Here is a 27,786-nt window from a genome sequence, read left to right on the forward strand (position 1 = left end):
TTTTCTTTAAATAAAACGTTTTCATCATCATCATCATCTCCGTGGCTGCAACGCTAGAGCGGCAACGCGTGGAGCATTTGCTTGGTGCCTTTGGTGCAACGATGCCTGGCTATTGCGCACCAAACTGCAAGTCAAATTATGACGGAGGACAAAGTGTCCGAGTGCACAAGTTCCCATCTGACTGAACCACTCGGGAAGCATGGACGAGAGCAGTTCCTCGGAAGGACTTCTCGCCAACGAAGTACACAGTGGTAAGTATTTCTTCTCTCTGTGGTTATTCTGGGTTTCCAGACGAATGGGTTTCGTCAGCATAGTGCGCAATGTATTCGTGCACCTGTCGACGCGCTTGTAAATTCAACGTTTTCGTCGAGCTTCATACCTGTAAGGGCTTGTTCTTTTATGCGAAGCATATTACTAGAGCTCAACCCAGCTCCTCAGGCGCGGCGGTGTCGCCTTCGATACCACATGACACCGTGACGTCACGACAGAGGAGAAACGGAGCTCCGACTCGCGCCGTCACTCGCGGCGTCGCCTTCAAGGCTGACCACGTGACACCGTGACGTCACGACAGAGGAGAAACGGGGCTCCAACTCGCGCCGTCGCTCGCGGCGTCGCGGCGGTGTATAAGCAGCTGCGCTTGCCTCTGCTACACTCACGAGGTGAGATGCCTCCTGGAGACAGAGCTGCTCGTTGGAATGAGAAGCGAAGGTTGCGACGTGCTGCAAAGACTGTTTCTAGGTGGCTTTGCTACGGCGCAGCGACTACGCGCCCCGCATCGGACGCGGTGAGCGTCGAGCAACGCAGCGTTCGGCGCGACAACGAAATGTGCGCCTGAGCAAGCGACGCACGCCTGAGCCTTAGAAACAGCTCGTTTCTAAGGCAACACCGCATTCACTAGAGGCGCGTTTGTACCGCTTTGACGCATCGAACTCGTAACTCAGTCGCCGACGCCGACGACACCGGCTTTTCTGCGACACGAGCTCCTTAACGCTGTCGCGTTAAAATAAAGGCTAGTATGCTTCGCATCCTGGGCTTAACCTTAGCTAAGCCACACCCATTTTTTATTTAAGCTCTGTGAAAAGCATTTCTTGCCAAAGGATTACTTGAAGATGACATCTTACACAGACGTCATTAAGTGGTCGAAGTTGCCACGAAAAACATTCGTCTGAAAAAAAACTGCAGTTCCGAGCTTGTTTCCCAATTGCCCCATGATTGCCCTGCCTATTTGTCGCGTCCGCAAGCGTGCGTTCGAGAAGCGCCGAGTGCGAAAAGAGCGCGCTTGGAAGCCACATATTTGCAAAAAGCAATAATGCTTTCTCAGCAAACCCAAGCAGAAGACGCCAAAAATCTGGTTGGTAGCTTTGCGGACTTGCTCAAGGCCTTGCCAAGCTTTCAGAGTTCGGACTTCTGCGCAGTTTTGAACAAGGGATCCAAGGTTTTCTTTTTGGACTTGTCACTTCAATTTGCTCCTGCAGTCCGTACTTCGGTGATCGTGTCCACAGACCTGCGCGTCGAAGTATTTTTGGGTGAAACGCGTGTGAGGAAGTGTGGTGATGTGTTAGTTCCTGAAAAGCTGTGCGACTTGAGAGATTTGAAAAGAATGTTACACATGATCGAACAGACACATAAGGATATCAGCACTGAGCGTTCTGAAAAGGCCCGTCATCTACTGACACTGGTTTCGACATTGCTAGAGGAAGTAAGTGGAAAACATTTTGCACGCGAGTTGCAAGAATGGTATTTGGAAGTGCTTAAATTCTTGAAGAGTCAAGTTGATATTGTTTTGAATAATGCTGGCCGATATCCCCCCGATTTATTGGTTTTTGCTAGCCTTTTGTTCACAATTTCACCTCATGCATACAGATTCCTGAGAAGTTCGATGAAGCTTAAGATGCCGCATCCTGATACGATCAGAAGACTGTGTTCATGTACGCCCTGAAACGGAGCAGCAAGAATGTAGCTTTCTTTCCTATGCATAGCGTATTGTAAGCACATATAAAGAGCATGAAAAGACTGTAACGTTAATTATTGATGAGATCCACCTTCAATCATTTTTTATTAGAAGGTTGGCTTTGTTACTGGTGCTGCGGTAAATTCATCGACTGCAGGAAAAACTGCCCACGTATTTATGATACAGAGCCTGCATTCGTCAAACAAGGATGTTGTACACATTCTTCCTGTGGCACAAATCGATGCTAAGGCGCTGCACGGCTTCCTTCGGAAGATTGTTCTTGATCTAGAGGCATCTGGTTTTAGAATAATCGCAGTGATCTCGGACAATAACTCTATAAACAGAAAAGCCATGTCCTACTTCGCTAAGACGGCAAGTGTCAGCATTGTTTACCAGCATCCTGCTGACCCATCACGACCCCTGTTTTTCGTGGTGGACCCAGTTCACATACTGACAAATAACTGATAAATAACTGACTGAATCAAAGAAACATTGGCAAATGCATGTACTTTCCTGAACCGAAGAGTGATGAGGCTTAACCAAAGATACTTACAGCATCTTTCAAGGTATTATGCCAGTTGCACGAAGCTGAAACGCATGACCTCATGAAGCTAGCGCCAACGCTCACTTTGAAGGCACTGAACCTCTCGAACATAAAACGGCAGAACGTTAAACCGGCCTTAAAGATTTTTAACTCATCTACTGTTGCTGCTCTCAGTGTCGCTACGTTCTAGCATGCAAAGGAAACATCTTAATATGTCGACACCATTTTGACTTGGTGGAACATTATTAACGTCAAGACGCCAAGAAAAGGACAGCGGTTGCGAGATCAATTGCAAGGTCCAATAGTTTCATCGTCATGTCCTCAACTAGAATTCTTAGAGAGAATAGTTCAATGGCTTGATCACTGGAGAAGCCTCAAACATGACAATGGCCGCCTGACACGTGAAACGCACACAGCTTTCAGCCACACTACCCACGCCTTGCACGAACTTGCCATATACTGTCTCGAAGAGTTTCATTTCCAATATGTTCTTTTGGGCAAATTTCAAACTGATAGTTTGGAGGATCGCTTTGGAAAGTATCGGCAATTGTCTGGTGCCAATTACCACGTGTCTATAAGGCAGATATATGAATCTGAAAACAAATTGCGTTTGCAGAAGGTTCTGGACCTGCCAGATTTGGACATGCTACTACCACCGAGCGCGAGCACGTTGAAGACAAGTGTAAATTCAGGAAACGGCCAGTTTCACGTCACTGTGACTGACTCTGACATTGAGAAAAAAACGTCAAGGCTACCGGCACTAATATATGTTGCCGGCTATTGTGCCCATGCAGTTCTAAAAAAGTTGACATGCGCATCTTGCAGTGAAAGCCTTGTGATGCAAGACGTCGATCTAGATGACCCTGAGAATGCAATAATCACGAAGATGACGAGGGGTGGCCTGAAGTTTCCACGAGCAGTTGTAGTTAATGCTGTACTCTTTACTGAAATTATATTGGACAAGCTCAGGACACCAGAATATGCCGTACGATTTTTCTGCCTTCTTAGATAGAAAGATACTCTTGTCGGCCTTGTGTTCGCTACGCTTCATGACTTTGAGGATGTAGATGCGTGTGATTTCGGTCATCCTGCACAGGAGGTAATGGGCATGTTGTAAGTGCTGCAGCGAATACACTGCTGAACAACTTGTGCCGCACGGAAAATGACAAATTACGCAACGCCAAGAACGACCGAAAATTGCAGACCTTGAAGGCCTGAGATATGTTTCTCATTATTTTTTTTTATTCATGAAGCTCTGTTTTGTTGAACATCTACGTATGTTTGTGTTGACATCTACGTTGTTTGGTTAAAAAGAAACCTGTGGCGTAGCTAGGACTTATTTGCCTACAGTATCAAAATTTAAACCCTGCATTTTGGTGAATTCAAATGTTAGCGTTTGAGTGTATTGTGCTACCTGTTTATGATTCGAACTCCCCATGCTACCGCAATCCATTAATTGCATGTTTTCCTTCAGGGCTGAGAGTAGGCCTCTCGTTTCTGACTTACTTTTTCACCATTATCTCAGCATTTTATGAAGACCAAAAAAGCCTGCAGACAAGGCGGGTGGAAATAAAAGAACCACAAGAAATGGTACGACAAAGACGGAAGCTTATTCTATTTGACAATTAGTTGTGCGTGACCCTACAATAATAAAATTTTCACAATAAAATGAACCTGGATGTTCGTGTGTCCAGCGAGGAGTGTTTTACGCAATGCAAGAGTCAGAATGATAATTGTATAATGAATATTTAAAATGTTTGTTTCTGAATGCAGTTCTTATCATTTGTGAATAAAGCATATTCTGTGTCTTCAATATGCAGTTTTCCTCTTTATTTCTTTCTTTCCGTCTAAGGTTAAAGTGACGAAGCAGCATGCAGTTTGCTTGTCTTAGTCTCGACCAAACATCACAAGGACAATAAGGCCGGTCGTGTTGCGATACACGCAAAAAGAAAGAATGTCGCCAGTCAAGTAATCTAAGGAAGGTATGAAATAATGTTGCTTTCTATGGTGGTGTTGACTGGGGTGAACCAGCGGCTCCCCCTTATTTTTGCGTCAGCTATACGTGTCTTGCTTTGAAACCGAAGCATATGCATATATAGGTTGCTGTCACTTTAAGGACAGCACTAATTTTCCCATGCCATAGTATCCGCGACGCGCAAAGAGACGCCCTGCAAGCGCAACGAACCTAGGTGCGGAGACGCCGACGGCGTCGACTGTCCGGCCCATCCGACTAGCGTGACGTCACACCGGCGTGCGGAGGCCTCACATTTTTAACGCGACAGCGTTAAGGAGCTCGTGTCGCAGAAAAGCCGGTGTCGTCGGCGGCGTTGGCCGTGAGCGATAAATCCCAGCAGGCACATCATGAATACAAAACAACTTGCAAGATGGGCTGGGTGGGAATCGAACCAGGGTCTCCGGAGTGTGAGACGGAAACGCTACCACTCAGCCACGAGTTCGATGCTTGAAAGCGGTACAAAAGCGCCTGTAGTGAATGCGGTGTTGCCTTAGAAACCAGCTGTTTAAGGCTCAGGCGTGCGTCGCTTGCTCAGACGCACATTTCGTTGCCGCGCCGAACGCGGCGTTGCTCGACGCTCACCGCGTCCGATGCGGGGCGCGTAGTCGCTGCGCCGTAGCCCATTGTCTTACACCCCTTGGCGGGTCGATGGGAACGCTGTCGCGTTCTACTCTTGAAGGCGAAGCTTAAGCGTCCTCCAGTTTTTTTCTAGGTGGCTTTGACAGAGCCGACAGAGCACGGTGTGGGAGTGAAACAACCGCGGCGTCTGCTACGGCGTTGGCCACGCAGATTGCGGACGCCGTAGTAGGCGCCTTTGGCGGACGCCGTAGGGACGCGTTGCCGGCGCTCGTGTGTCTTGAAAGCGGTCCGCAACGTGGCTAAAGTGCGCGCCTAGCGGGCCTCATCACCAAAGCGATCTGCGATATTCGCAGAGTGTGCGTAGTGCCGGTAGCTTCATATGCGCTGTGCTTTCGACGTTTCATACACCTTGAGGCGACATATGCAAGAGGGTGAATTGGCTCGCGGTTGCTGCCGCGATTCCAGCGTTTTCACAGACAGTTTCCGTCGTCATCGTGAGATGTGTGTTCATGTTTACCTGTGCACGCGTGACACCGTGCTGGCTAATTTAGTCAAAATACGTTGACGGGCCATCCATGATAAAATGTGTAGGCGCGACTGAACAAGGACAGCAGACACAAAGACAGCGCTGTCTCCTTGTGTATGTCTCTTTCTACGTCCTCGTTGAGTCATGCTTACGCATTCTATCATCGTTAATTTAGTTAGTGGGCAAGTTTGTACAAGTTTAACGGCCGATAAAACTAATATCCTTTTTCTATAGCAATTATATTGACACTCCAAGCGCATTGCCACCGGCGCCGTGAGGTTCCGTATAAGTTCTAAAGGCGATAACACCGTCGCCGCGCGCCCTCCGCGAGCGTATCTTCCGCCGTATGCGAGGCACCCAACGTTGCGAGGCACCGGGGGAAGGAGAGAGAGCGGGCGGCGTTCTGCTCCGGCTGCAACTGCGCATGTGGCGGCTGTGCGCGTTCACGCAGTCCGCAGTATCTAGAGAGCGATCTACTTTTGGGGGTAGAGTCTAGCTGCGTTGGCGGCTCGCAGCTTTCTGCGCACTGTGTGTTCTCGGCGCACACATTGCGTTGAAGCGATAGACAGCACGAAGGTCACTTCGCTCGCTGCAGCTGCCGCGTTTCGTCACGCCAACGATTTGACAGCGAGTTTCCGCGTTCATCGAGTCAAATGTGCTTATGTTTGCTTGTGCGCGCGTGACACCCTGCTTGTTAATTTACTTTTGTGTCTATGCTGACAACATTGTACGATCGATAAACCACTATCCTTACTTTGCACAGCTGTCCACTAATTTGCTATCACAATCGATGCTTCGCGGTTCAGGTGAAACTGATTTTTTGTTGTAATTCAATCGGCAGCTACCGTATGTGCGTAAAAACATACGCTGCGCCCTCAGGCTAGATAAAAGGCGAAGCATCTGTTGCGATAGCAAATTAATACACAGCTATACAAAGGGAGGATAGCTAGTAGGTTTATCGGCCACATAAACTTATAAGCATTCGCTTACTAACTAAATTAACAAGCATTGTGTCACGCACGCAAACATGACCACATCTCACTCGATGAACATGCGCACTAGCTGTCAGAACGTTGGAGTGATAAAGAGCGGCGACAGCAGCACGCGAATTGACCTTGGTGTTGTCTCTCGCTTCAACGCTAACTAAGCGGCGAGAAAGCAGTGCACGCGAAGCAATCAGCCCCCGGTGCGCTTTGTCCCCATCACAGATCGCTTTCTAGATAGGGTGCGCGCCGTCATGCCACAAGCAGCAGCCGCTGCAGTACTACACACACACCCCTCCCTCCTTTCACCCCGGTATTTGCGCTCGACGGAAGACGGCGCGCTTTCTCCCCACTTTCCTCCGTAGCGCGCACGAGATCGCGCCACCATCGTCGGTGCACTCTCGCACGCTTTCCCTCGCGCGTGCAAGGATACGGCGCGCGGCGACGATGTTATCGCCCTTGCACTTTATACTGAACATCACGGCGGAAATGGGCCTGAAGTGTCCGTACAATCGCTATCGCAAGAAAATGTGATAGCAGCTGTAGCTTCCAATGCTGGTATCGTCTCTCCATCGGACAATCTGCAGAATTTTCTCTGGGACTAAAGTGCTCCGGATTCGCAGCCACGCTCCTGGTTTCTGGTGAAGAGGGATTCTACCCAATTATTTTGAGTAAATACTGATGGCACGCGCTGTGATAGCCACAGTACAGTCACTGACGTCTAGCGTGTCACCGCCCCAGAACGTGGAAACTAGATCGCTGCAGCGAACGTCGGGAACAGCTCTCAATGGCTGTCAGTGCACGTCTATGACTATGACGAACGTGTACTATATCTAGCTAGGATCTGTCACAATCGTGTATCACCATATATACGGGCCATGCAAGGCGGGCGAAACGGTGGTTCAAATTACCACTGCCACGTCCGAAGTAGCTCTGAGGACCTTTCGATAGACGTTTCAGCGCCTGTAATGTGACAGGAGATGGCGGGTGTGCCCGCGTGTAATACAGATACACATGCTAGCCGTGACAGTGGCCCCTTTCCACTTTACAGCGAAGCGGTTAGCCTCTAGTTGGTTGGGATTTTTCGTGTCTGCGTGCGAGGTTTTGCTCACACACAATCAAACCGCTTTGTGCTTGAGTTTTAAGGTAGCAGAATTGTGTTTTCTCCTATATTCAAATTACATTACGATGCTATCATGTCTGCAGGTTGTGTAAATCGTATTTTACAAATTTTGTGACGCATTTTACTCTGAAAAATTGAATTACTTCAATAACGCACTTGCGCCAGGAGGAGGGCCCATAGTAGAATGAGCGTATATGCTGCAGTTCCGCATGCCTGGGTGCGTGACGAACAAACGCGATGTATCTGTCCTTGATACGTGGGCACTCTGGTCGTTGCATCGGTTGCACAGCATGTGCTGTGACTGTAATCGACATTATGGCGAACACGGTTCACAGCGTTAACAGTAACGTCTCACTTCGTGAACGCGGGTTATGCGCAAGCGTATGGATAGCGGCATCGAAGCACAAGCGGAAAGGGTGCGAACGCTACATTTCGTCTACACCTTCGCTGTACGTCCGCTTCCACGGAGTGGAATGGAGGCGGATTTCATCACGATGAAGGGCTACTTTCTCCAGGATCGTGTCCGTGTGTTAGCACAAAACTATCATCATTAGTATTGGCTCCAGCGACCGGGCTTCATCGAGCAAAGGCAGATGCTTCTCAGCATTTGTAGCTCATACCCGGAGAGAGAGAGAGAGAGAGAGAGAAAAACAACTTTACTGGTCCATTATGAAATGAAACGCTTTAACTGTCTGATGGGGTGGCTCCCTCTTCGCGGGCTCCATATGCTTCCAGGGCCGCCTGGCCCCTGTGGATCAGTCGGAGCTGGTCTTCCAGGGCGGGGCTGGACAGCATTATCTCCCATCGCTCGTAAAGGGTGGGGATAGCAGGGGGTTTAGTTATGGGTATAGGTGGGGGGTGGTCTATGGAAAAATTGCACTCTCCTATGACGTGCCGAAGGGTGCCTAATGCATTGCAATGAGGACATGTGTTCTTATATCTCTCTGGGTATATTTTGTTCTGGAGGCAGGGGTGGGGAAAGGATCCTGCCTGGATTTGCCTGTATATTGTTTGTTCGGCTCTGGTCAAGGAGTGATGGGGGTGCGGGAAGGTCTTCCTGCCGTCCCTGTAATATTTGACTATATCTCTGTAATTTGTGATGGGTTGCCATCCCCTTGCCTCCTCCTCGTTGGCCCAGGAGTTTAGCGCTCGGGCCTGTTGATGAGCATATTCATTGCCCTCAACTGAGGTGTGAGCCGGGACCCAAACTAATTCAATTGCTTGTTTAGGAGGCGTAGCTTTACCAAGGATTTTTAGTGCCACAAGGGACACCCAGCCAGATCTGTAGTTCTTGTATGCAGCTTGTGAGTCCGTGACGATCTTGGTGACGTTTGGTTGCAGGAGTGCGAGAGCAGGAGTGCGACTGCTTCTTCTGCTTCGTCCGAAGACGGAGTGTAGATTGATGCGCAGGTGACCAGCATTTCTAGCCCGGTGACCACGACTGTTGCCCTCGTGGAGCGTTTCGATAGAGAGGCGTCTGTATATAAAACAGTGTCGTCTTCCTCCAGGGTCCTGGAGATGGCTCTTGCCCGGGCGTCGCGTCGTCCGGCATGCCTTGTGGGGTTCACGTTGCGTAGTAGTGGTTTACATTCCAACTTCTCACTCAACTTTTCGGGTAATTGGTCGTGGCGGATGTAGTGCGATTCTTGCCATCCTAGCTTGCGGAGGACGCTTCTGCCAGCCTTGCCACCACCGCCAGGTGTTACCTAAAGCCATACATTGCCTCGGGCATCTGATCGGTGGCATCAAGATGTCGCTGCAACCTCTTAAGTACCATACGTTCCACGACCTTCCCCACGCAGGACGTGAGGGATATCGGTCGCATGTTGTCGATGTGAGGTGTCTTCCCAGGCTTGGGTATGAAGCGGACTTCTGCCTCTTTCCATTCGTGTGGAATTTTGCCAGACTCCCAGACCCGGTTCATATACTCGAGCAGCTGTCTGCGGGCCTTGTGCTCGAGATTGTTAAGTAACTTGTAGGTAATGGTATCGGGTCCCGGCGCGCTACCCCTGTTGCTCTCGGAGATTGCCGAGATCAACTCGGTGTCAGTGAATGGCTTGTCTAACGCTTCATTGGTAGGGCCTGCGTAGTCGGGAGGTGCGATATCACCCTTCTCCGTTTTGAGGTACTTGGCCTTCAGGTCGTTGATCAGTTTGTCGGCACCCCTAGTATAGTTGTTGAGGGTGCGCGTGAGGCTTCGATTTGTGGCGCTCTTGCTGCCGAGAAGATCGATCAGGTGACGAAGGAGGCACCACGTCTTCCTGGTAGAAAGGGTGCCCTGCAGTCCATCACACACGCTCAGCCAGTTCTCTCTGCGCAGCTTGGACGCGTATTCAGCTGCTTGCTTGTTGAGATCATGGATGCGTTTGCGAAGTTTCTTGTTGTGTCGTTGTTTCTTCCAGCGTCTGGTTAGGCTGTGTCATGCTTCCCAAAGGTGGGCAAGCTTTGCGTCCACACAGGGTGTCTGCAGTGTGGTCGCAATTTTCTGGGTGTATTTTTCTACCAGCTCGAGTTGTTCCTTAGCCCATTCCCGATACGGTCTTCATCGGCTGCTTGCCTTTTTCGAAGTTTGTCCCAGTCAGTTATCTTTGTTGTTCCCATTCGGGCCTTGAACGCAGGCCGACCCCATATATCGTGATATCGTGGTCCGACCCCAGGTTCGCGCCTGTGTTCTGCCACGACACGTCCAAGGTTCCACTCAGCAGGGTAAGGTCTGGAGTGGTGTCCCGGGTCGTACTTGTGCCCATGCGGGTGGGAGTGTCTGGTTCGTTGAGTAGGGCTAATGTGTGCTGATCCATGAGGTTCGCCAGCACCCTGCCTCTCTTGGAGCAAAATTTGTAGCCCCATATTGTGTGAGGCGCATTGAAATCTCCTAATATCAATAGGGGTCGGCTGCCCCCCTCTCTCTAGCTGTCGAGTAATGTGCCCTCTAAGGCCGACAGTATGCGTTGAGTATAAAGATGTTGTCTTTGCTTCCTATGCCTCTGCTGTGAATTTCCAAGATAACGTGTTCACACCCTCTCTGGCTGGTAATGTGCTGCGTTGCAGCTATGTTGCTTCGGACTAGGATGGCTGTGCTTTTCTCACTGGGATCGGTGTATGTGACGTACCCCGCGAGTTTTGGTCGCGAGTTCATTTCTTGAATTGCAAGGATATCCGGCTTGTGTTCCGCATTATCTATGTATTGCTGTAATTCGCCTATTTTGTCCTTAATTCCTCGACAGTTCCATTGGGCTAAGATCGTTGTATCTTCCTTCCTATTTTTACGCCTGGCCGCCATCTTGGCTCAGGTTGGTAGCAGTGAGACTACTCGCCATGGACGGTTTTCCATACGGGGCTCCCTTTTTAGCTTTTTGATTGGTTAGTATGAGCTGGTTGACATTAGCTTCTAGCACGTCGAACTTGGCCATCTTGGACGTTATCAAGCCGATTTGGCTGGCAAGCTGTGTGACCATCTCGGTGAGGGCTTCAATGGGCTTGGCCCACGCCGGTTCCTCAGATGGACTCTATTCAATTTTCTCTGCCTCCATTGCTGTTCCGGGGGCTCCGGTTGAGCGTCCCTCTTGGCACTTTTGCGTTTTGTGACATCCTCGCTGCTTTTCGATTTTTCTAATGCCTCCATGCGCGCAATAAGCGCGCTGATTTGCTCATTTTGCTTAACTACAAGCGCTTTGAGTTGCATGCATTCCTCACAATCTTTCTTGGGAATCTGGGAAAGGGGAGGGAAATCTTTGTTGCTAAGAGCGATAGGAGATCTAACTGCCCAGCCCACCTGTTTAGTGGCGTTCCTCGACGGTGTCTGGCTCCGGGTCTTCGACCTTGAGCGCGACTCCCGGCGGCGCCCGCTGCAGCTGCTGCCGGCCACGTCACCCGGCGACAACGCTCTCGAGCCCGGCTTTGAGGCGCAGCTGCTGCTTCGCCCTCGTCCGCCTTCACGGGAAGGAGAGTGATTCCGGAACCCTGACGTAGCTGCTCCCTCCAGACGTGGCTTCTGCAGGCGTGTAGTTGGTATCTTTCCGCTCCCACCGGCGTTTCCGTACCACGTACGGGATCTTGAAGCGAGCTCTGCACATCCTGTCTGCGGTCAAATGTTCTCCTCCACAGAGGTCACACTTGGGGTACACTTGTGCTGTTCATCGGGATTTCGAGCACCACATCCCCGGCAGATCCGGTCTGTTGGATTAGGGCAAACATCCATGCGGTGGCCCAGGCGACCGCACTGATAGCAGATATCTGTTTTCTCTATAACAAGCATTTGGCGAGCAGGCCCCCGTAACGAACGTAGTTCGGCACTTTGGGTCCATTGAAGGCGATCACCACAGACGTCGTGTTAGCGATGCGGTTGGCCTCTACAGCAGTGGGATTACATTCGTTGACGATGTTCTCGTTGATTTCTTGAACCGTGTCTCCGAGGGGGACGCCTCGTATGACTCCCTTGGTCATGCCATGGGGGGCCGATTCGTAGGCGCTGACCTCGTGCTCATTTCCTTGGACGACAATCTTGGTGACTCCAACGTACGGGTTAGCATTTTCTCTCTTTGAAGTACTGATGACAACGATGTTTTGCTGGTAATTTGAGCATATCACGTCCCGGATCCATTCTTCTTTGGTGACTCCCGCCGCAGCATAAATGGCCCGGCCAACTTCCATATGGCCGACCTTGCTGATATTCAGACCTCCGCGTGGTCTCACGATCTCGCCGTGGTCTCACCGCGTGGCTTCACATCGGCTTCGCAGTTTTTCGATGACTGTGCCGGATTATCACCTTGTGCTACAAAAATTCTTGCACCAAGTGTTCCGTGTAGTCTTCACAACCACGAGGATACCTGCCTTTAAGGTAGGGGACCATTTTTGGGGACTTTAAGGACGATTGTGTGCCCACCCAAGACGAGTCGTCGCTAAGCCTAGGCTTGCTCCGCCGACCGCTTGGCCTAGCCGCCGCGGCCGACGGGCGGTCGCTGCTGGAACTTTATTCCGAACTTTACCTGCATCATGGCCACTCCCATGAGTGTTGAAATAGAGGGGGAGGATATTCACCCCGGAGAAGTAACCAGGACCCTGGGCTGGCGCATCGCCGGTGAACGCAAGTCCCGACCACGTCAGCGAGACCTAGGTCTACCCAATGCACTTCAATCAAAACCCTCCGGTGCCGGTCATAGACCCGAGAATGCCAAAGATACGTTAATAAAGAGAGCGCGCATGCCTGCACTGCCCCGAGACGATACCAAGATCATACCCGGACGAGTGCTGATGAACGCAGCATTCAATGCGGCGAATGTACTTTTATTCCTTGAATGCCCATCCTTTGTGCAGTTGCCGATTCGATGCGCCGAAGTCGCTAACCGGCGGCACAGAAGTTAGGTCGCTAGTCCACTGCTTGCCCGTGTCGAAAAATCGCATAAGCTCCGCCGGCGAAAACATTGTCAACTTCACAGGCAGAAAATGTTCACAACACGCAAGGAAAAACGCACACTAAAATAATACATCGAGCGTTCGGAGCCGCATCAAAGTCTCAGTAACAGCTGCTGACCGACGGAGCACCGAACCAACCAACCCACCAGATGTGATTTCGGCGACCGCCGCTAGGGGCGCCCTTCAATCTTGAAAAAGGCCAATTTCAAACCGAACTTCGTTTTCCTTCCCTTCGCAGCCGCCGCGGTCCTGACGTACTCGCGTCCCTGCGAGTACGCGCTCGAGTCTGCAGTGTGACGTCGCTAGTAATGACACGTGACTTCGAAAATTATTCCAAGCACCATCTGTTGTTTGTGTGATCTGTTGCTTGAATTGACGAATCGAAGTTTGGAGAAATGATAACACACACAGATGGAATGGCCACGTGTTTTTTTTTTTTTTCGCACCGAAGCAAGAGAGATGTACTTCTGCTTTGTCTGCTTGTTCCCACGGTCGGACGGTCACGTGCGCAGATACCGAAACTATAACATTTTCCAACACGTTCCGGCGCGTGATCATGTTCTGCGATCCGCTTGTTCTGCTTCAGTATTCGTGTAGCATTGAATTATACCGCTGGTCATGTGACTTTGTCCACAGCACGCAAAATCGGGCGCTGCGCGAAACGATAACATCTCGCGCGCAACGCCACCTAGCTCTTTAAGGGCTAGTGTCCCCAGGATCGTATGTGCGTGTAGACACAAAACTCCCTATACGTGGGCAGATCCCGATGATAGTGCAATGTCGGGCCGACCCGCGGCGTAGGTGAAGCAGTCGGGAAGCACTCCCCATACGTGGCCCGATCCCGAAGATAATGCATTGCCGGGCTGACTCCCGGCGTATGTGAAGAAGGCGTGAAGCACTCCCATACGTGGGCCGATCCCGAAGATAGTGCAATGCCGGATCGACCAGCGGCGGAGGTGAAGCAGGCGTGAAGCACTCCCCATACGTGAGCCGATCACGAAGACAGCACAACGCCGGACAGACCAGCGGCGGAGGTGAAGCAGGTGTGAAGAACTCCCCATACGTGAGCCGATCACGAAGCTAGTGCAATGCCAGACAGACCCGCGGTGTAGGTGAAGAAGGCGTGAAGCACTACCTATATACGTAGGCCGATCCCGAAGTTAGTGCAATGCCGGGCTGACCCGCGGCCTAGGTGAAGCAGGCGTTAGGCACTCCCCATACGTGAGCCGGGTGCAGCGGTGGCGTAGAGGTAGAGCATCCGCCTCGCGTGCAAGAGGTCCGTAGTTCGAATCCCGGTGCCGCGCAATTTTCCACCGGATTAAAAAATATCCGCGTGTTGATAAAATTTCATAAACAGGCCTGGTGTGCGGACTGATCGCGGTGACCAGAACCGGTAACGCACTCCCTCACCAAAGCAGGATTTTCCACCGTGGTGCAGTACTTGGCCACAACCTACCTCCTATATGAATACAACAATTAAACCCCGGCCCTCAGTCCCCAGCAGCTGCGAAGCAACTGACCACGGCGGTGGTCAGACCTGTGGCGCAGCAAGAAGGTGCTAAGAATCCCTAGATCCGGACAGGCCGCTGTTGGAACCTGGCAACGTTTAACGCTAGAACGTTATCTAGGGAGGCGAGTCTAGCAGTACTATTGGATGAATTAGAGGGCAGCAAATGGGATATAATCGGCTCAGTGAAGTTAGGAGACCAAATGAAGCGTATACAGTGCTAAAAAGCGGGCACGTCATGTTCTACCGGGGCTTAGCGGAGAGACGAGAACTAGGAGTCGGATTCCTGATTAATAAGAATATAGCTGGCACCATACAGGAACTCTATAGCATTAACGAGAGGGTGGCAGGTCTTGTTGTGAAACTTAATCAGAGGTACAAATTAAAGGTCGTACAGGACTACGCCCCTACATCCAGTCATGATGACCAGGAAGTCGAAAGCTCCTATGAAGACGTGGAATCGCCGATGGGTAAAGTCAAAACAAAATACACTATACTGACGGGCGACTTCAATGCCAAGGTAGACAAGAAGAAGGCTGGAGACAAGTCAGTGGGGGAATATGACATAGGCTCTAGGAATAGCAGGGGAGAGTTATATGTAGAGTTTGCAGAACAGAATAGTATGCGGATAATGAATACCTTTTTCCGCAAGCGGGATAGCTGGAAGTGGACGTGGAGGAGCCCGAATGGCGAGACTAGAAATCAAATAGATTTTACACTCTGCGCTGACCCTGGCATCATACAAGATGTGGACGTGCTCGGCAAGGTGCGCTGCAGTGACCATAGGATGGTAAGAACTCGAATTAGCCTAGACTTGAGGAGGGATTGGAAGAAACTGGTACAAAAGAAGCCGATCAATGAGTTAGCGGTAAGAGGGAAAATAGAGGAATTCCAGATCAAGCTACAGAACAGGTATTCGGCCTTAACTCAGGAAGAGGACCTTAGTGTTGAAGATATGAAGGACAATCTTATGGGCATCATTAAGGAGTGTGCAATCGAAGTCGGGGGTAACTCCATTAGACAGGACGCCAGTAAGCTATCGCAGGAGACGACAGATCTGATCAAGAAACGCCAATGTATGAAAGGCTCTAACCCCCTACAGCTAGAATAGAACTGGCAGAACTGTCTAAGTTAATCAACAAGCGTAAGACAGCTGACATAAGGAAGTATAATATTGATAGAATTGAACATATGCTCTCAGGAACGGAGGAAGCCTAAATGCAGTGAAGAAGAAACTAGGAATAGGCAAGAATCAGATGTGTGCTTTAAGAGACAAAGCCGGCAAAATCATTACCAATATGGATGAGATAGTTCATGTGGCTGAGGAGTTCTATACAGATTTATACAGTACCAGTGGCACCCATGACTATTATGGATGAGAGAATAGTCTAGAGGAATTTGAAATCCCACAAGTAATGCCGGAAGAAGTAAAGAAAGCCTTGGGAGCTATGCAAAGTGGGAAGGCAGCTGGGGAGGATCAGTTAACAGCAGATTTGTTGAAGGATGGTGGGCAGATTGTTCTAGAAATACTGGCCACCCTGTATACGCAATGCCTCATGACCTCGAGCGTACCGGAATCTTGGAAGAACGATAACATAATACTAATAAATAAGGTAATCGCAAACAGGGTCAGGAACACCTCAGACTTCGGTCAACCAAAGGACCAGGCAGGACTCCGAAGGCTACTCAACAATAGACCATATTCACACTATTAATCAGGTGATAGAGAAATGAGCGGAATATAACCAACCGCTACATATAGCTTTCATTGATTACGAGAAAGCGTTTGATTCAGTCGAAACCTCAGCAGTCATGGAGGCATTACGGAATCAGGGCGTAGACGAGCCGTACCTAAGAATACAGAAAGTATATCTATTGTCTGTAGCGGCTCCTCGAGCCACCGTTGTCCTCAATAAAGAAAGCAACAAAATCCCAATAAAGAAAGGCGTCAGGCAGGGAGATAGCCACAGCTACTGGCCGTCAAATAATAAAGCGTAATACAGTACATCAAGGTACATTACATGCGGCTGCGAGCTCGTTCCTTACACGTTTCCTTTACACTCGAAGATGTTTCAGTAATCAGCAATGCCATTTTACTGATGAAAAACACACAACTGCAAATGAACATAAGAAAAACGCCACAAGCGATACGCGGATTGCCAGCAAAACACAGTGCAGTAATAGCTGGGCCAATCCGCGTGCGTTTCGTATAAGGGCCTTCTAATTCTTACGGGGCTTTAGCGGTGCACGGAGGCGAAAAGAGATAAACAAAACAATGCGCGTCATGATTCGAGTTTACGCGGCGACGTCGCACGGTTCACGAGAAATGTCAACCGCATTCACACACGCGCACACACTACGCTTGATATTGGTGTACCGCGAGATCAGATCGCGCTGGCAGCCCGAACACGATCGAGGAGACACGCTGACACGATCCATACCGCCGGTTCATCATGTCACGACAGTTGCACTGGCTCGTAGCATTGAACCACAAGACACAGCAGTCGTCGTGTAATCGCTACACGACAGACACACTCAGCGGCACGAAGACTGTTGGCGCACTTGTTTCCACACACACACAGGATGTTGGTTAGTTGCCGTGAGGGTCACACGCTTTGAGAATCGCACATTTGAGCGACGTTATGTCGAAAGTTTTTCGGTCCAAGCGACTGTCAGCCTTCATTTTTACACGACTTCTTCGTTCAATGCAACCGCTATATATGTGTACGCAGCACACTTACATGCAGAAGATTTCACAGAGCATACGGGATTAAGCGCAAGAAACCACCAAGGCTCACGCGGTGATTGAGCGCAAACGAACGAAATGTAAACATGCGGAATCCAGGCGATCAAGCCCTCATTACGCTCTCTTGAGCTATTTTCTTGGAGCGCTCATTTGAAATTAAAGGACTAAATTTAGCAGTTCGGGTCCCTCTTTCGTTTTTCGCCACAGTCAGGCAACAGTTGGTTTTATTTCCGCGGGTATGCAGATATTTTTTCACCTCACGAATGCCGTGGCGCCGCGGTTTAGCGTGGGCGCCGTCTGCTACAGGAACTTCCTAGGTGGCGCGCGCGGCAGATGTCGCTACCTTGAAAATTGTAGAGGGACCTTAAAGTCGGCCGCAGGCGCCTATGGGAGTGTCCGCTCTTGTCGTGTGCTATGTTACTCTATGGACGGACTACCTCACCCGCTTCGCTGTAACTAAAGCTCTGCCGAAAGGTAGCGCAGCCGAAGTGGAAAATGTTTTCGTCGAAAGCATCCTGCTGCTACATGGCGCCCCAGAAGTCTTCATCACCGACAGAGGAGCGGCCTTTACAGCGGAGCTCAACCAGGCCATTCTGCAGTACAGTCAGACAAGGCACAGGAGGACAACGGCCTACCAGCCGCAGACGAATGGTCTTACGGAGCGGCTCAATAAGACCCTCGCCGACATGCTAGCGATGTACGTCGACGTCGAACACAAGACCTGGGATGCCGTCCTGCCGTACGTAACCTTCGCTTACAACACGGCGGTGCAAGAAACAACACAGATCACGCCGTTTAAGCTGGTTTACGGCAGGAACCCGACGACGACGACGCTCGACGCAATGCTGCCTCACGTCACTGACGAGGAGAATCATGACGTCGCTACCTATCTCCCGCCCGCCGACAGCCGACACTACAACCTTCGACGACGCTTCATCGAGTACTAGCCCGGCGACCGTGTTTGGGTGTGGGCCCCGACACGCCGACGAGGACTGAGTGAGAAACTATTGCGACGCTATTTCGGACCCTACAAGGTCATCCGACGTATTGGCGCACTAGACTATGAGGTTGTGCCAGACGGCATTTCGCATTCACAGCGGCGCCGCGCACGATCTGAAGTGGTCACGTGGTGCGTCTTAAACCCTTTTACGGACGCTGACGAACTTCCTTATTTTGTTGTTTTCTTTGCTACGAGTGCTTTTCTTTATTACTTTCGTTTGTTTGCAGCATTGGGTCGATGCTTTTTTAAAAGGGGGGTACTGACACGTGTACTTGTCTTTATCGGCCGACATGTTTTACCGCCTAAAAAATGTTATCGCACAGCGCGGGACGTGCCTGCGTGTATCGGAAGTTTCTGTAATGTTATCGATGGTTCCATCCGCTGTCTGTGACCGAACCTTGTGTAATCTGATTGCGTGTGTGCGCGACGCGAATAATGAACTTTGTGGAAGGCACGCGGGTCCCAGCGATTACTCCGGAACCTTCAACGACTGATGCATAAAAGCCGACGCGCTTGACCCGCTGATCAGATTTTCGACGTTCGCCGAGTGTATTCGCCGCTATCGTTCTTTGAGTGCAGCCTGCTTTTGAGGGCACAAGTTCGCCCAATAAAACGCTGGTTTCGTTGATCACAGTCTTGCTGCCTTCTTCACCGTCACTACCACGTGACAATATGCACAGCAGTTTAGCATGCTAAAGCGCGCCCGTCGTTATGGAACGCGTATACAGAGTGTCCCAGCTAATTTTCACAGAGTTTAAATATATGAGAATGCCACGTAGCTGGACAGAACCAAGCAATGTTGTTTGCCGTCGCTTCCAGATGCTCACGTTATTTTTTATACCGCCTAATAAGATAATTAGTTTTGAATAGTTGATGAACTTCTCAAATGCAATTTGATTAAACGTGTCCATGAGAAAATTGTAGAGCGACATGAAAAACCCCCGATAAAGCTTTCTGTTCTTCAATACGTACTAGATAAAATTGTTTTTCTGAGCGTGAAATAAGCCTGCAAATGCACGCAAAATTGCCGCGCGACTGGCCCCTCGAGGCAATTTGCGTGTATCACAGGCTTCTTTCACGCTCAGAAAAACACTCTTATGTAGCACGTATTGGGCGCACACGGGCTGATACCTCCGTGTACGTTGTGTTCTCGCCGCTTAGTTCTAACTGAAACGAGAGGCGGCACGAAGTTCAATTCGCTCGCTGCTGCTACCGCGCTTCCTCCCTCAAGCGCTTTGGGAGCGAGTATGCGCGGTCATCGAGTGAGATGTGTTCATGTTTGGTCGTGCGCGCGTGACATCATGCTTGTTAGTTTAGTTAGTATGCCTATGTTTACAAGTTCATACGGCCGATTAAACTATTGTCGTTACTTCGCATAGCTGCCCACTAATTTGCTGTCGCTTTCGACGCTTCGCTTTTCGGGCGAATCAATTTCGCTGGTTCTATCTGTTGTCTGTCCTAACCGAAACTTGCCTAATCTGATTGTGTGCGTGACACGAATTGTGTACTACTTTCTGTAAGGTAGAAGACGTTAGCGATTACGCTGGAATCTTCGACGAGTTCAGTATGAGAGCCGAAGCGCTTGATCGACGAGTGTGCTCGCCCATATCATTGTGCTGGGTGTTGATTGCGTTCCTGGGTCCAGGTTCGCCCAATAAACATCTAATTTCCTGTGGTTTACTAGGTTCTTCACCACCTTCACTACAACGTGATATATATATATATATATATATATATATATATATATATATATATATATATATATATACGCTGACGTTAGTCTGCTCCGCGTGACTGCCAGTTTAAATCATGGATCCGGGACCACGAACACGTGTGACGTATAATGCTAACGCGTCTCTCAGATTTTCCACTATAGTTCGCCACAGAATGCTTTGTTTTGGTTACACGGAGTTCCACCATTTCATGAACTTTGCAAGTTCAGTCACTTATCAAATGAAGAGTTACGAATGAGGCACGTTTCGAGGCGTATACGGTTTCTCGGTGCAAACAGCCTGTCATCTCAAGTGCACTGCGTCATATCGAGGCTCCGAGATCCATTTTTCGAAGCCCCCGTGTCCTTAGCTTTAGGTGCACGTTAAAGAACCCCAGCTGGTCCAAGTTTCCGGAGTCGCCCACTACGGCGTGCCTCATAATCAGATCGTGCTTTTGGCACGTAATACCGAATAACTTCAAATCCATCTTTCTGTCATTCTAGATGCGTTAAACCTCTGATTCCGAGAAACCTTGCTTGTGGTACACTCATTTGTTTCTTGCGTTTTTTTTTCTTCAGCCGGGGCGTCAGCGGATAAGTCGATCACAGCTAAGGAACGAATGGACGTCATTCTATTCCGAACCAAAAGCCTCGGAAAGTACTGGAGCTTTGGCGTCAACATAGTGGATGTCGACGGAGAAAACAACAGGAGATTTATCATGGTCGAGGTACGTCATGTTCGCTTTAGACGCGAATTTGAAAGCACTGATACTCTACGAGAAAGGACATAAAAGTTGTCTTGAATAAACGCGCTGTTATGCAGAGGGACAGATCTGGACGAGGCATACGCCACACAAAGCGCGAAAACGTGGTATGAAAAGACACAAGAAGGTTATATTTGGAACAGACAATTGGCTACTTGGCTACTTGTGCAACTTATAAGGCATTAAAACCGCTTGTGTGATGACATGGCAATCAAGCAGGCGAAGATGGAGCAAGGAATAATACACGATGATTGACGCCCTGCTTAACTGCATGTCTCTCAGCATGAACGCCGTGCAGGAACCTCTGTAGATTTCTTTTTTTATTATTTATACAATATTTGGCAAAAGCTTACTGCACACACGTAGACCATACTGTTCAATGTCGTAGTGGTCTTGTCACTGCTATTTCACTTTCGTGTGGTCAAACTTACGTCTGTTAGGCTGGTCACTGCATCAACAAAAAACTGAAAGAGCACCACGACAATGCAAAAAAAAGGGAACAAACTAGCATATGGCTATCTACTTTTCGATTATCATCAATTATAGGCAAGGCGACTGCGACCCGGAATTGGCACGTATACTGTAGCGTCTTATATGGCACCTCATAAGTCGGCGCAAATGCGCGCAAAAGAAAGTGTGCGTGCGCGCGCGCGCGCGAGTAGCAAGATCAGCTGAGAAAAGAAATGACACAGGCCCACAAAATTGGAAGCTACAGAACAGGCATTCGGCTTTAACTCAGGAAGAGGACCTTAGTGGTGAAGCAATGAACGACAATCTTATGGGGATCATTAAGGAGTGGGCAATAGAAGTCGGTGGTAACTCCGTTAGACAGGATACCAGTAAACTATCACAGGAGACGAAGTGATCAAGAAACGCCAATGTATGAAAGCCTCTAACCTTACAGCTAGAATAGAACTGGCAGAACTTTCCAAGTTAATCAACACGTGTAAGACAGCTGACATAAGGAAGTATAATATGCATAGAATTGAAAAAACTCTCAGGAACGGAGAAAGCCTAAAATCAGTGAAGAAGAAACTAGGAATAGGCAAGAATCAGATGTATGCGTTAAGAGACAAAGCCTGCAATATCATTACTAATATGGATGAGATAGTTCAAGGGGCTGAGAAGTGCTATAGAGATTTATAAAGTACCAGTGGCACCCACGACGATAATGGAAGAGAGAATAGTCCAGAAGAATTTGAAATCCCACAAGTAACGCCGGAAGAAGTAAAGAAAGCCTTCGCTTCTATGCAAAGGGGGAATGCAGCTGGGGAAAATCAGGTAACAGCAGATTTGTTGGAGGATGGTGAGCAGATTGTTCTAGAAAAACTGGCCACCCTGTATACGCAATGCCTCATGACCTCGAGCGTACCGGAATCTTGGAAGAACGCTAACATAATACTAATACATAAGAAAGGGGACGCCAAAGACTTGAAAAATTATAGACCGATCAGCTTACTGTCCGTGGCCTACAAAGTATTTACTAAGGTAATCGCAAACAGAGTCAGGATCACCTCAGACTTCTGTCAACCAAAGGACCAGGCAGGATTCCGAAGGCTACTCAACAATAGACGATATTCACACTATCAATCAGGTGATAAAGAAATGAGCGGAATATAACCAACCGCTACATATAGCTTTCATTGATTACGAGAAAGCGTTTGATTCAGTCGAAACCTCAGCAGTCATGGAGGCATTACGGAATCAGGGCGTAGACGAGCCGTACCTAAGAATACAGAAAGTATATCTATTGTCTGTAGCGGCTCCTCCAGCCACCGTTGTCCTCAATAAAGAAAGCAACAAAATCCCAATAAAGAAAGGCGTCAGGCAGGGAGATACGATCTCTCCGACGCTATTCACAGCGTGTTTACAGAAGGTATTCAGAGACCTAGATTGTGAAGAATTGGGGATAAGAGTTAATGGAGTAACTTGCGATTCGCTGATGATATTGTCTTGCTTAGTAACTCAGGAGACCAATTGCAATGCATGCTCACTGACCTGGAGAGGCAAAGCGGAAGGGTGGGTCTAAAAATTAATCTGCAGAAAACTAAAGTAATGTTTAACAGTCTCGGAAGAGAACAGCAGTTTACGATAGGTACAGAGGCACTGGAAGTGGCAAGGGAATACATCTACTTAGGGCAGGTAGTGACGGCGGATCCGGATCATGAGACGGAAATAATCAGAAGAATAAGAATGGGCTGGGGTGAGTTTGGCAGGCATTCTCAGATCATGAACAGCAGGTTGCCATTATCCCTCAAGAGAAAAGTGTATAACAGCTGTGTCTTGCCAGTACTCACGTACAGGGCAGAAACCTGGATGCTTACGAAAGGGGTTCTACCTAAATCGAGGATGACGCAACGAGCTATGGAAAGAAGAATGATGGGTGTAACCTTAAGGGATAAGAAATGAGCAGATTGGGCGAGGGAAGAAACGCGAGTTAATGACATCTTAGCTGCAATCAAGAAAAAGAAATGGGCATGGGTAGGACATGTAATGAGGAGGGAGGATAACCGATGGTCATTAAGGGTTACGGACTTGATTCCAAGGGAAGGGAAGCGTAGCAGAGGGTGGAAGAAAGTTAGGTGGCCGGATGAGATTAAGAAGTTTGCAGGGACAACATGGCCACATTTAGTACATGACCGGGGTAGTACATGATCGGGCAGAACTACTGCATCAAACACTTGGCTGTGCTACGTGTTGTCGATAAATTCGACTTCGCCCTGCCATCTGCAAGCCGCCTGGTTGGCTCAGATAGTAGAGCGGCTGCCCCGGAAAGGCGGTGGTCCCGGGTTCGAGTCCCGGACCAGGACGAATTTTTCTTCAACTGTGAAGCTTTTCTTTCGAGGAACCCGTATGGATTTCCTCTGTAGCAATTGCTACTAATGGGTGGATGTCTCATTTCCCCTTTATCAATCGCTTCCCTCCACATTGCCGGTTTCCGCAGAACTACTACATCAAACACTTGGCTTTGCTTCGTGTTGTCGATAAATTCGACTTCGCCCTGCCATCTGCTAGCCGCCTGGTTAACTCAGATGGTAGAGCGGCTGCCCCGGAAAGGTGGTGGTCCCCGGGTTCGAGTCCCGGACCAGGGCGAATTTTCCTTCAACTCTGAGGCTTTTCTTTCGAGGAAACCATGTGGGTTTGCTTTGTCGCAATTGCTACTAACAGGTGGATGTCTCATTTCCCCTTTATCAATTACTTGCCTCCACCTTGCGGGTTTCCGCAGTACTACATCAAACAGCTATAACCATTTTTTACTAGTTACTCGTCTATGAATATGAGGTCCAGGATAGATTCGTGGGTGGGCGTTTTCACGGTTTGAGTCCAGTCAAAAACGTGCGTTGAGCTAATGAGCGAGTCGCATAATGTCTTATGACGTCCAGTTGGAGACAGTGATAGCCAGTCTGTCCCAGGTACACTAAAATCACCACAAATAACCAACTTGCAGTGGCTAAGTCTGTTTTCGTGAATGTAATAATTAATTGCACCGAAGACATCACTTTTACCACTGTGATGGGCACGGTAAATGGCACCAACCGCAACGAGAAGACCGTGAAGCCTCATCTTGGACCAGAATGATTCCTGAGGCAAGAAATCGGGTAGTATAGTGAACACAAGATCATTTCGAATGAACAGGGCTTCACCTCGACCAGTGGCTCTATCTCTGCGTAATACGGCGTTACGTGGCGGAAGAAACTCAGCGTCAAGAATTGACTCATTGAGCCAAGTTTCTGTCTCACATATCACAGAAGGTCAGTGCAATTCGACAAGGCAATGAAAAATGCCAACTTTGTTTAATAAATTCCACGTTTTTAAAAACCCTTAGTCCCTTTGAGCTTACGGGTGTTTTACAGGATGTAGATTTTAGCCCTGAAGTCCAAAAGCGTAATTATTAGCGGTCGATATTTATTTATATTACTGACAGCAAATCTGTGGCGTCGTTTTATGCTAGCGCAGGTGACGCCGAGTTTCGTTGTCAACAACTTAGACACCGAATCAAGCAGCTCCTCATTGGACTCAGACGGTTGCTTAATGCGACCGTAAATTACAAGGTTCTATCTGCGTGATCTGTTTTCTAAGTCATCATTGTGAACATCAAGTGTCCACACCCGACCGGTGAGCTGTGCAACGCTATGCCAAAGCTCTTGAACACATGAATACTTTGTTTAGCGCAAAATGACCGGCACAAGGAAGACGACAGGACAAGGCGCTACTCTCAAGTGACATCATTTTATTGCGTCACTCCTTTATAGACCGCTCAAACCAGAGAAACATGCGCAATGAGCGCCATGCGGTGGTGCCACCAACATCCGATCCCAAGAGCGCACTCATGCGACAGAATCCAAAAAACAAAGTTCAGCGCTGTACAAGGTTAAGGAAGGCACACTAATGCACTGTGACCCCAATGACTGAATGAAAAATGCTTCCGATAACTCTCGGGCGGTGGTGTCAAGGCTCATCTTCAAAATCGTGGTACCACGAAACAGGGGTTTGCACTTGCATGTTTTACAATGCAGAGCCAAATGGGAACCTGTGCCTGTTGGTATGGATAGCTCATGTTCTCTAAGGCGCTCGTTAACACAGCGGCCTGACTGCCCTACATACACTTTGTCACATGACAAGGGAATCTTATAAACCACACCGACGCTGCAATCTACAAACTTCACGTGGTTCTTTTCACAATCAGGTTTTTTACTTGTTTTAGAAATACGGTTGCACAACATTGACAGTTTCTGAGGAGCGGAAAACACTACCGGAATTTGGTATCAAGTGGCGACATTCTTTAGATTGTGAGCCACTCTGTGGCAATGAATCGCAAGGAAAGCAGAACTAGAGGACCAGGAGCGGTGCCTCTTCGATGGGGTGGACTGCCTTCGTAGGACCATCACCGGGAGCGCGCCACCTTCGACAGCTGTGATCAAAAGGACAGTATCTTTCTTTAGAGACAATGAACTTCGGGTGTTACTTAGTGACAAAGACGGCGGTTTTGTGATAGCTCCGTCTGCGGTCTTCAACAAAAAAGCCATTGAGGCTGTCAACAAGACCTTCATTCTGGCAAATGAGAAAGCTCGGAAGGTAAAACGCAAAGCCATTTTTTTGTTGGAAAATATAGGCCTCACCAAGATTGTGAAAGATCTAAAACAATGTAAGGTACTTGCTCTAGAGGTTCTTTTCACTGCGAAAACGCACAAACCGGATGTGCCTTTCCGTACAATAGTCAGTGAAAACAACTGTTGGCAGGTTTTGGTAAGCCGCTTTTTGCGAAAACAGTTGAAGCATTTAACTATTGACGATCCTTATGGCATAAAGGATTCTTTCGATGTTGTTTCCTTTCTGGAAGACAACCATTCAGTAGCCGACATTTTTTCTGTTGACGTCGAAGATCTTTACTACTCTATACCACATGATGAGCTATTTCGCAGTGTGATGACGTGCATCGAAGAAAGCGGCGAGGTAGATTTTCGCAATGCGACCGGGTTGTCTTCGGAAAGTTTCATGTCCCTTCTTGAATTTTATTTAAGTGCAACTTTTATCCTGTTCGAAAATAACCTTTTTATCTAGAAAAATGGTCTGTGTATTGGTTCATGTGTGGCGCCTGCTCTTTGTAATATTTTTTTATCGTTTGTCGACCGCGCTCTTAAGAGTGCCTTAAACAATGACGCGGTTAAAATTTTTAGATATGTTGACGATTTCCTTGTTGTGATAAAACAGACTAACAACGAATGCTCCGTGACGGTAGCTGATATTTTAACTCTGTTCAATGACAATGGCAAAGGTTTAACTTTCACACATGAGCTATCTAGGGACGGTAAACTCCAGTTTTTAGATTTGCAGCTATCCTTACAAACAGGCCACGCCTGTTGGATGTATTTGCCACGTGCACGTAAGAAACATTTACCTTACGCGTCTGCGCACTCAAAGACTGTGAAACGCGCTATTGCTTTGATGTGTTTAGAATCTTCCTTAAAGAAATCTTGTCATCACTCTGCGAACATGAGTTTCATTGCTCAGTTAAATAGGCTGCAGGCTGCTGGTTACCCAAGTGTGGTGGTGACGTCAGTCTCGGAGGTTTTGCTTCAAAACCTGAAAGGGAAGCGGCACAAAAGTAACTGCATCACACAAAAGAAGAGGCCTGAAGTTGTGCCGTATTGCCACAGAGTGGCTCACAATCTAAAGAATGTCGCCACTTGATACCAAATTCCGGTAGTGTTTTCCGCTCCTCAGAAACTGTCAATGTTGTGCAACCGTATTTCTAAAACAAGTAAAAAACCTGATTGTGAAAAGAACCACGTGAAGTTTGTAGATTGCAGCGTCGGTGTGGTTTATAAGATTCCCTTGTCATGTGACAAAGTGTATGTAGGGCAGTCAGGCCGCTGTGTTAACGAGCGCCTTAGAGAACATGAGCTATCCATACCAACAGGCACAGGTTCCCATTTGGCTCTGCATTGTAAAACATGCAAGTGCAAACCCCTGTTTCGTGGTACCACGATTTTGAAGATGAGCCGTGACCACCGCCCGAGAGTTATCGGAAGCATTTTTCATTCAGTCATTGGGGTCACAGTGCATTAGTGTGCCTTCCTTAACCTTGTACAGCGCTGAATTTTGTTTTTTTGGATTCTGTCGCATGAGTGCGCTCTTGGGATCGGATGTTGGTGGCACCACCGCATGGTGCTCATGCTCACTGCGCATGTTTCTCTTGTTTGAACGGTCTATAAAGGAGTGACGCAATAAAATGATGTCAGTTGAGAGTAGCGCCTTGTCCTGTCGTCTTTCTTCTGTCTGTCGTTTTGCGCTAAACAAAGTATTCATGGATTCGCACCAACTAGCCCACCAACGCTTTGTGCTGAACTATCTCTTGAACACGCGACACTGAATTACTAACAGCAAAAACAGTGCCTTCTAGCTTTGTTAGGCGTACTTCAACA

General features: G+C 48.6%; 1 protein-coding gene across 1 annotated transcript in view; it reads left to right on the top strand.

Moving 5' to 3' along the window:
* Positions 1 to 27,786, top strand: part of LOC135917030 (microtubule-associated serine/threonine-protein kinase 3-like) — a 391,234-nt gene that overhangs the window by 269,025 nt on the left and 94,423 nt on the right. The window contains exon 10 of the mRNA XM_070539813.1: positions 20,676 to 20,824. Coding sequence (XP_070395914.1) covers positions 20,676 to 20,824 — 149 coding nt within the window. The remainder of the gene's footprint in view (positions 1 to 20,675; positions 20,825 to 27,786) is intronic.

Source organism: Dermacentor albipictus, chromosome 6 (assembly GCF_038994185.2).
Source record: "Dermacentor albipictus isolate Rhodes 1998 colony chromosome 6, USDA_Dalb.pri_finalv2, whole genome shotgun sequence".
In the NCBI taxonomy this organism is placed as follows: Eukaryota; Metazoa; Arthropoda; class Arachnida; order Ixodida; family Ixodidae; genus Dermacentor; species Dermacentor albipictus.